The 10,999-nt window shown below is 32.6% G+C and overlaps 1 protein-coding gene across 1 annotated transcript; it reads right to left on the reverse strand.

Annotated features, from left to right (window-relative positions):
* Positions 1–6,296: 6,296 nt before the first annotated feature.
* On the reverse strand, positions 6,297–8,124 carry LOC100813174 (pectinesterase PPME1). Its single transcript, XM_003516449.3, has 4 exons — positions 7,599–8,124; positions 7,276–7,482; positions 6,932–7,173; positions 6,297–6,781 (listed from the first exon to the last, which is right to left on the reverse strand). The coding sequence occupies exons 1-4, from the start codon at positions 8,091–8,093 to the stop codon at positions 6,616–6,618; spliced, it is 1,110 nt and encodes a 369-aa protein (XP_003516497.1). The 5' UTR covers positions 8,094–8,124; the 3' UTR covers positions 6,297–6,615.
* Between the last annotated feature and the right edge of the window lie 2,875 nt (positions 8,125–10,999).

A 10,999-nucleotide genomic window follows, 5' to 3' on the forward strand; every position in this document is an offset into this window, starting at 1 on the left:
AGGGAGAGAAATTGGTGAAATGGTCCCGCTGAATGTGGCCAGAGTAATAGTATTAAGGTTTTTTCTTTGTAAACATAGTAGAGCTATAACCACTACAACTGACCCTCAACTTGACTTTCAAGAGCTTCAACTTACCAAGCTTAACCCTCACAGGCTTATTCACCTTAAGATTGAGAGGAACATTGTTGGTCTGTTGCATCTGCTCCTGAATTCTATTCACCAAGCCAGTCATCCCACATGGACATTTCAAATTTGAAAGCCATATGTTAGGAACAGACCAATCAGCATACCAACAACGCACCATTGGAGAAAAGTGAACAGTCCAAGCTCTCTTTTGGGTCTGACAAAGAAAAGTGAACAGACCAAGCTCTCTTTTGGTGCTCCATGTATTGAGACAAAGGCTGACCAGTGTCTACATCCCACATCTGAACCACACCATCATAGTCGGTAGATGCCAAATGATTTTTTATGTAAGGGCTCCAGCACACATAACTAAGCTTTGATTTATTTGACATCTCAACTACTAGGTACTAGATGTCAACAGAATCGCTTGAAATAGCATTGAGGTCGAAAATCTTGATTTTCTTTAAAACTCCTCCTACTGCGATGTGATCCTCATCACGGTCAAAACTTAAAGCACACATTACATTGGCAGAACTAAACAAATCTCTATTTCTTAATCTGCCTCACTCTTCAAACTTGTTGTAACGAGCAAACTTGCATAAACCTTCAAAGAAGGATCCTAGACAACCAACAGAACTTTGAATTCTTCTAGGCTCCTTATTAACACCATACATATTTAGAAAAGAGATAGAGTAAATGAAATGTGAGGAATTTAGGCTTGTAGCAGAGAATGGAAACAAAGCCAGAGAGTCACTAATCTTTTTGTGTAGAATTTTAGACTTCCACATCCATTGATTTGAAGATAAGAATTCCTACTGGAATAGTTTTCCCCTATTAGGCCTATATGTGCAAATTGTACAGTTCTTATTATTATGTGCAACTAACTTTCATTAGTCTAAAATTAACTTTGCACGGGACATTTTGCTTTGTTAGCACTTAGTAGTTAAACCAAATGCTCCAAAATACAAAGGTAGAAACGTGATAATGGTGGTTTTCTTTATTAAACCTCATGTTTCATACAATGGACATGTATATTATTGGTCCCACATTATCACAAAACTTATTTTATTTCTCATACAAAACTCCCTTTTCTTACATGAAAATTTAATTATTCTTTTTTAGTATCCCAAACCATTTCTGGTGATGACTTCCTTCCTAACACATGCACCATTATTTCTTGTATGAAGCAACACATGCACCTTTTAGCTACATGTTGTACATATCATCTAAGAGAAAGGGAAAAACAAAATAAATAAAAAAGTAGTTAAATGGAGGCTCCTACAAGTCTAGATTCTTTGGCTATTATCTATTTGTTATTTATTTTTATTTATCTTGGTGAGGGTAATTACTCATTTTTTTAACTGAACTTTCTGAAAAGGAAGTTCAGATATAAGGCTCCAACTGCCAGAAAACAGTAGTTTGTGAGTTGTGACTTGATTAAAGCCTATCCTGCTTATAATTATTATTATTATTATTATTATTATTATTATTATTATTAAACCAAGCCTATGAATAATGCAAACATATTGTCTGTTAGAAGGAACATTTCATGAAAAATTCTACAAACATTTCAGTAAATCGTGCTACAAGTGGATTTCCTTTTATACTTTTCGCATACACATTTTTCCTTAATTGAATTGCTGGTGAATGCAATATGAAAAAAATACAGATTTTTTATATAATATATGCCTCCTAAAATGGTGAATGGTAAAACATTATCTTTCAAGCATCTAGACCCTATATACAAAGAATTAACATGATGGAAGGAAATCCATAATCCTTTTCCCTCCCAACTCAAGACAATAAAGAAAAGAGGCATTTCAGAAGCAAGCAAATACACAGGTGTTTATCCTAAATTCTCATAACCCTTACCCCGAAGCAAATGGCAAAAGAATTCGCTATCAGAAGAGAAAAAAATATTCATCGAATACGCCAATCAATACCAGATAAGTGATTGCATTGAAATTTAAACTTCATATACTTCAAGTAGAACATTATTAATCATATTCATGTACACCCACCAATACGTGTCATTCATCTATTATTTAGCTTTTTTAATTTAATTTATCCATCATGTATTTAATATGATAGAAAAATTATTAGGTATCTCTGAATCCCTTAATTTTGATCAATCTCAAAGAGACTATTTAAGTTTTTTAATTTTAAAAAATAACTAATAAGCATGTCAAGTAAAGATTAACTAGAACAATTGGTCCATTGCACAATATGAGTAGAATCTAATACCAAAGATGGAATTGATCAAGAAATTCTTATCCTTAAAATAAACTGCATCTTCAGGTGTTGGCGTATTGCTCAAAAGCATAACTAGCATATATATTCATTTCAGTTTGCAGATATTAGGAAAGGATATTCCCAAAACAAAATATTAAAGGAAAGAAGGCAAATTCCAAAAGTTCCTTTCCTGACTCAACTCATAAGTTTTGCTACAAATGAATTGCAAAAAGAATTTGCTATAGGGAGGGATATTTTGAAACAGAAATTAAAGAAGAAAAAATGAAAAATGATGAGAATAAGTAACAAAGACTCCTCCTGAGTATTGCTACAGTTCCTAGACCTAAAATGGCTAACACCCTATACGTGTAAACACTAGCATTGTTCCTTTCTCTAATAATCTATGTTTCTTTCAATAGTAACACATAAAAAATAGGCATAAACAATGAACAAAACATGCATCCAGATCGAAAACGAACACTAACATTTTGAGAGTGGCCACCTAGAGTGAGGTTGGCCGTGAGTGGGAGCGAGACTGACCACAAACACTCAAGTGAAAAGGGTTTATGGAACACGAACAATAGTCACTGCCATTGATAACTGGCTCCCTATCATGGTGCCACCCGCGAACGGGGGAGTTGAGACAGAGCAGTCAGGTGAAAAAGGGTTTGCAAAAGCTCACAAAAATCAGAAAAGAAGTAAAACACATACCTTGTGTTGATGTCGGACTCCAATGGAGGATGCTCCACTTCGAGGCAGTCACAAACCCCAATGACAATCGCGAACGGCAAAGATGGTAACGAGGAGATGGCGGTCACAGGTCACAAACAGCGGTCACAGGGTCTTACGGGTGATAGGGAGAAGAGGAAGGCTATTTGCGATACTAGGAGCACAAGTGGAAAAAAGCTTTTAATTTATTTATTTGAGTTAACATTGGTTTTTTAAAGAAAACTGATGTTAACCTAAATTCGTTAACATCGGTTTTCTTTAAAAAAACCGATGTTAACTCAAATTATTTACGAAAAATGTCACCTTGCTTTTGTTAACATCGGTTTTTCCAATAACCGATGTTAACCGTGCGATGTTAAATGTATAAATTCTAGTAGTGTTTTGAAGACACAAAACCAAATCATTGTTGCTTGCATGTCTATACATAACTTCATTCATAGAAATGACAAGAGTGATGGAGAATTTGATTCACTAGATGAAGATAACGAATATATAGATAGTGATGAGGATGAAAGTGAAGTTGGTCCTAGTACTACAACATGGGAAGAACCGGATGCTCAAAGTACTCTACAAATGGAACGATTTAGAGAATCTTTGAAGAATATGTTTCCAACACGTATTTAATTTCTTTATTTTTTTATAATACAAGGTTGCATGTTTATGATATGGGTACATTTGAACAATTTTATATTGGAAGACATTATTGATCATATTATTACCAAGTTAATGACATTTTATATTTTCTTATAAATTATAATTACGTAGATAATAATTAAATTATAAACTAGAATGTAAGTGATAATATTACTAAAACAATAATGTATTAATTACATTTTAAATATGAAAATTAATTATGTTGAAAGACGTATAATTATATTTTTATGAGATACATTTATTTTATTTTTATAAAAATAAATATTTTTTAATCAAAATTTATAGAAAATATATAACAATATTTTAAATATAATGATAAAGTTAAAATATTTTTATAAATGAAATAGAAGAAAAATGTAATTTTTATTATTTTTAATAATATTCAATTATTTAATGAATTTAATAATTATATAATAACGTTTAAGTATTTAATTATTAGTTTTAATAATGTCAAAGCATATAATATCTTTTTTGGTAATTTTAATTATGCAAAAGACCTTCTACAATTTCATCCAAATACCATATTATTTTAAATAAGCACTTAAGAGCTTATCATCCAAACATCAAATTAATTTAGGTAAAAGTAAGATAAGAGTTTCTTGAATAAGTTCCTTACCAGACTGTACATTGAGAAGCAAAAGTATTTCTTTTTCATTGGCTTTGTTTTTCATTATTCATCATATTTTTAATTATTTATTTGTTTCTTATTTAATCTAGTTGAAATTGAGCTGATGTAGTTCACATTTATATTGTTGACACTTATTTCTTATTTGTTTAAGAATGGGCCAATGTTACAATGTAATGACTCATTTTATTTATTATTTTATTTGTTTGTTTTGTACTGTATCAAAATGAGGTCAATGTGACCTAACTCAAGTCAAAGAAGTAGGGTAATAAAAGCAATAAGAAAATTATAATAGACTAATGAAAACTACTAGGCCCATGTGCTAGCCCATTCATCCTTTTTCTAAAATTAAAAAAGAAAGAAAGAGAGAAATAATAAATAAAAACAAAGCTCATCGGTCTAACCTACTTGTTGAATTTTAAATAATAAGAGAAAGAAGAAACAACATAATGTCCCATTACCCTACAAATTAAGAAACAACATAACAAGAAATAAAATAAAGATTCCGGAATCAAATTTGTCAAATGTAATTTGTTTGTGTATAAAGGATGAAAAATCAATAAAAAGGGATAAAATAATTAGAGATTAATAAAATTTGGTGTTCGTAATGATGAAGAAATGGACGGTGACTATATATGCCATGACTTTATGCTTTATCTTTGTCTCTCTAATTATTTTTCTTACAATGAAAAGAAAGTATTTATACTGTCATGTTCTCTTGTCTATTAAAGAAAAAAGTATTTATATAAGTTCATCAATTTTCTCTTTCAATTTCTCTATAGTTTGTGTTTTTGTTTTTTCCCACTTGAAACACTAGGTAAAAGTCGGAGAGAAGGGAGTGTGTTGTCTTAATTCATTACAAAAGACATCTCACAAGCTTGAAAAATGTCAACCAAATCTTTCACGTCAATGTTGTTTAACCTCTCGCTGTTTCACATTGAATCTTTTTGACATTTTAAAGTTTTTATATTTATCAAAATTATTTGTACTTATTTAAATAATTTGAACTCTAACCACAATACGATCCATCAATTTCATTCAAAGTGGAATAAATTAAAATTCACTTCCCATTAACAGTTTATTTACAAGGACATACATGAATTGCAATATATCTTTTTAAAAGTTTGAAGCTACAACAATCTCAAGCTTCTAATCATTTTTACCAAGGATCTTACGACTGTATGCATGAACGTCTAAATACACCACGTTTGTATTGACTACTCTAAATTTAAAAGGATCTCACTTAATTTTAAAATGCTAAGACTCAAACAATTAAATTATAAGACACCAAAACTCCACATGAGCAAGCTAGTGTTTAATTGGAATACCGTTTTCTTAATTCACCATCCACTAAAATAAGGGATGCATTGTCACTCCTCACGCCACATAGAAATACGACGTCATAATTAATTAGACTTTAGGAGTTGAAGGAGGAAGTAACCATTTGGAACCTTCAATCATGCAAAGTCTAATTAATATGAAAATCTTTTCGAAATTTGTTATTATTATTTTTATTCTTTTTTAATCTAATTTTAGAACTGAGTCATAAAAGACTCAAAAGAAATAGAATTGGATTATATAAAACTAAATATAGAAAAAAGAGCTTTTAGCTTTTTTACTTTTTTTTACTTTTTTAAAAATGTTTTTATATTTTTTTCTGTTTTTTTCTTAACTTTTATACTTTATTTTTAACGAAATAGGGTGGTCACATATAAGACATATAACAAGCTTGAAAAATGTCAACCAAAGTTTTCACCTCCCACTTTATATACTTTTAGCTAAACTAATACATCATGTTAGTATCTTTATTATATTTTAAACTTGTTATAATTACCATCCAAATCATTTGTATCTATTTCAATAATTTAAGCTATATCCACAATACAAATCATCTATTTTATATAAAATTAAATAAATTAAAATACATTTCCCATTTTCATGAATTTACAGGGACATATATTGACTACATTATGTCCTTTTAAAAGCTTGAAGCTAGAACAATAATAAATTTCCAATTATTTTTAACAAAGGTGTTATCATAGTGCACATGAACACCAAAACTCACTTAATCCAAATTTACAAGGATCTCACTTAATTTTAAAATGCCAAGACTAAAGCAAATAAATTACAAGACACCAAAACTCAACAACTCGAGCAATCTAGTATTGAATTGGAATACCATTTTCTAATTCACCATCCACTAAAACATGGGGTGCATTATTCCTCAAGCCAGACAAAAATGTGGTAATTAATTAAACCCTGGGAGTTGGAGGAGGAAGTAGCCATTTGGAGCCTTCAATCATCGCAAGTGTTATGTAAGGTTTGACCTCCGTTTCACTTAGTTGCTTAGTTATAGTAGCACGCCCTTTGGGGTCTGCACCAGGTCCCGAGTTCTGATACTCTCCAAAACGAACAGTTCTATAAGTAGTCATGTATTGTATTGATTAGTATGACACCAAATCTAGTTTAAAAGTTTATAAAATGAAAAGATGACAAGTATTGTGTGTAATGCATCATAAATACACATTTATGTAAAATTGGTCATGAAGAGTTAAATTAGAAAGTTACTTGTCATGTTCAGGGTGATTGTTGTTACTCCACCCTAATTTATTTACAATGTCACTCATGTTGCTGTATGCAAAGACCACTCTAGGATGAGACATCCATGCTCTCCCCAAGAAAGTGCCAGTCCCAGTTCCAGTAACGTCACAATGTACAAATGAGTAGGCATTGTCCTCTGTCTCGCTTTTCCTTGCTTGTGCCACTATAACAGTAATCCCATTGTCGCCAAGCGTTCTTAACTCAGTACTCTACATCATAAAATAAATCCTCAATACCTATTACAATTATATTTAGTATATCACAAATAAATTGAAATATACAAATATTACAATTCACGAAATTTTAGATACCACATATAGTGACTTCCCACTTCCAAAAATATAATCCATGGTGCCTTGAATTAAGCAGTCTTTGAAAAAATGTCTATTCCTATCATCGCAAATTGTGTCCTGGAATCCATACATCTTGCAATTATAAAATGCTGCTTTGTCACCCGAAATACGCAATGCCACTGCTTGACCTCCTGGCGTTTTTGGATCAGGTCTCGGTGCAGTGTTCTATACAGTCAAATTCACAAACCACAAACAAAAAACATGATAAGAAAAATGCAAACCCAAAAGATAAGTTTGCATCATTTAATTAACAAGACTTTGGAGGAAGATTGTATACAAACCGAGATCATGATGTTAGCTGCCACAAAATAATCTGATTCAACAATCAATGTAGCACTATCAACAGTGCCATATTGTTGTGCAGTGCCCCCAAAAGTCAAGTTTGGCATTTTCTCTGGTACCCCATACAAGGTGACAAAAGGCTTTGTCTTCTCAATTTTGATTTTCTCATTATAATTTCCAGCTCCAATGTAAATAATTACACGCTTAGTGTTCCCACTAGGTATACTTTTAATGGCATCAGTGATGGTCTTGAATTCCCCACTGCCATCTTGCATCACCTTTACAACCTTAGCGCCTTCTTCAGCAGTCACCAATGCTGGGTCCATGGTGCTCTTTCTTTGATCTAAAGGCCCCACATTAGTATTATACCATTCACCTAATTGTGCTTTGTTCGCGGGAATTGGCACAGTGTCATCAGATAAAACAACCTTTGTTGTTAGAAAAGCTACTACAAGAGTCACTTGAATGGTAAAACATATAGTTCTTGAAGCCATATTACTAGTTTTCTTTTTCTTTTTGGATTTGTTTCTTAGGTGAATAGGTGATTGCAATTGCAATTTATAAGAAATATAGAACAAGTGAGATTCCTATTTTTGAGACAATATTCACTTTTAGAAAAGTTAATTTTGATTCAACGGTGTTTTTTGTTAAGCTAAAATTAAACAAGTGGTTAAAAGTTGATGGATTTGAGGTTATAGTTTAATAAATAGATTAATTTTTTAGTTGAAGACAATAACATTTCTAAGGAGTTTTAGTTTCTAATCATACACGTGTGTAGCTTGAAATCGAAAACATTTTCTCCACACAAAATTAAGTATAGTTTTCCACAACAAATGTAGGCTATGAACCAATTGGGAAATTTTGAGGTTGGTTTGCATGAACCATTATGTTGTGGTGATTTATAATATTTTATTTTAACTAGGATTCAACTGCTATTTTTTTAGGCATTTTAAAGAGTATAAATACATTTCCCAAAAATAGTAGGGTTGGTAGCACAATATATCTTTACTCACAATTTTAAGCTTTAGAATTTTGATGATAATTTCATATATGTCCAATTACTCTACTAAGGAATTTTATACTTGCAAATTTAAATTCATAAATGTACCACTACTACAATTCATTGATTTAACATCGTAAGATTAACATCAATTTTTTAAAAAATCGATGTTAAGAAAAACACGGTGACATTTTCATAAATAAGTTGACTTAATTAACATCGGTTTTGGAAAAACCGATATTAACTAGTTGATGTTAACATCGGTTACTGAAAAACTGATGTTAAGTTTAATATCTTAACATTGGTTTTGTTAAAGAAACCGATGTTGTGTTATCCATAAGTTAAAACCCCAAAATCCATTTTCCCCCCATGCGATAAGTTACCAAAATCCTTTCTCCCTTTCTTCCTCATCGCTCAGGCTCGAAAGACCCGTCTCTCTTCCTCACTCAACCTATCATTGAGGTTCGTGTGCTGCTTCACGAGTTCGGGTTAGTCACTACCGCGATTTAGGTACGTGGGTGCTCAAACCTTCATGTTGCTTTAACCTTTGTCCCTTTAGAATGTTAACATCGGGTTCATGAGTTCGTTGTTTCATAGGTTTTAGACATAGTCTTGGCTCTTGGTTGGTGGGTTCGTGAGTTCGTGGGTTTGCGAGTTCGTTGTTCCATTTGGCACTTTTGATTTTGTAAGTTTTCTTTTCAACTTTTGATAGTTGTAACAATTCAAACAATGTAACATTGTAACTCCCAAAGATAACTGTTATTGTCAGTGGCTTCTAGTGATTTACTGAACCTTGAGTAAGAAAAGGACATAGCAACCCTCTTTCGAATTGTCGAAGCACTTCTTCCTTGAGTTGTTGCATGGTTCAGGAAATCACAAAACCCTCACAGTTGTCAACAAGGAGTCATGGGCCATTGATTGTAATTTATGCTGTAGAGCTGCCCAATTATGTGGCTTTAGAGATGATAGAGTACCTTAGGAAAACCTTGCTCATGTAGGTTATGTCTCAGAAGATGGGATATATACAATTTTTTCAACACAGTTTCGACGAATTTAAATGATTCTCAGATTTTACTTCGAAGGGATAGCATTCGATCTTTATTCTCCTTTCATTGTCTCTTATTATTTCTTTAAATACTGGTTTTGAATGAAATATTGGTCGATTCTGTTTTGTATGCCAACCTAACCATGAGAGATGAGTGGTTTGAATACACTTGAAAATACATATATAGTCATATATGGTACTAGCAGCCACAATAATTGACCAAGGCGAAAAGTTGGATAGGGAGGAAGGTCTTGGACCATCGTTTCCTGCTGAAATTACTGTCAATACTCCATTTTTCATAGCATGAAATGCTCCAATGGCTATTACATCTCTAAAGAAGTTTTCATCACTGAACCCTCCAAGAGAAACTGTTATTATGTCAACCCCATCTGCAATTGCATCATCAAATGCAGCAAGTATGTCTGCATCAGAACAACCATCAAACCAACACACTTTATACACAACAATGCGTGCTTTTGTCGTGGCACCTCTTGGTGTTCCCTGCCAAGGCCTAACATGCTAACTGGGTTCCCAGATGCTGTTGATGCTACATGAGTGCCATGACCATCTATATCCCTCACAGATTTTGGATCATCATCACTAAAAAATCCACCAGCTTTGTAAATCTTAGCTCCAATGATTTTACTACAAAAACATAGCAATATTTGTTAGTAATAGGGTACATTTTTGTGTGCCTCTAAATATTTTGAATGTTATCTATGTGTAATTGTGTATGTGGACTATACCTATTGCATGTGAAATTTTTAGAAGTTTGGTAGGTGCCCTTCCCTTTACTAGGTGGTGGACTGAATCCTTTGTCATTGAAGCTCTTAGATTTTGGCCAAATTCCAGAGTCAAGTACTTCAATGATGACATCGCTTTAAGCTGGTGCTCTATTTGCTTGTAGTGGAAAGCCAATAAAATCCCATGACCTTGTTGTATGGAGTTGCTTCTTTTTATTAAGAAAGACAACTACAACTCTATCATGTCCTTCATTGGACAGACCTCCAAATGTCAATCCTATGTGCACTTGTGCTAAGTCTGGTATCATTAATCCCAAAATCAATCGTACTCTTCTTCTTGCTCATCTTCAACCAAAGTCTACCATTACCAAAGCTGCCTTGACTGACCCTTCTTGGCTCTCAGCTATATGATACAAATGAAGTAATTTCTATTCTTTGTTGTTCAGCTCATATTCCTATTGACTTAGTGGTTATATTCACAAGAGGACAATGCATGTAAACAAGGCAAAGTTAGAAAAATACTTATTACTAGTATGCCAGTCCGGGATTCTTAGTTAGAAAAATGTTGATGCAATCCTCCCTAGGAAGGGACCATTCACTAGAGCCATGAGC

The sequence above is a fragment of the Glycine max genome, chromosome 1, assembly GCF_000004515.6.
Source record: "Glycine max cultivar Williams 82 chromosome 1, Glycine_max_v4.0, whole genome shotgun sequence".
Classification (NCBI taxonomy): domain Eukaryota; kingdom Viridiplantae; phylum Streptophyta; class Magnoliopsida; order Fabales; family Fabaceae; genus Glycine; species Glycine max.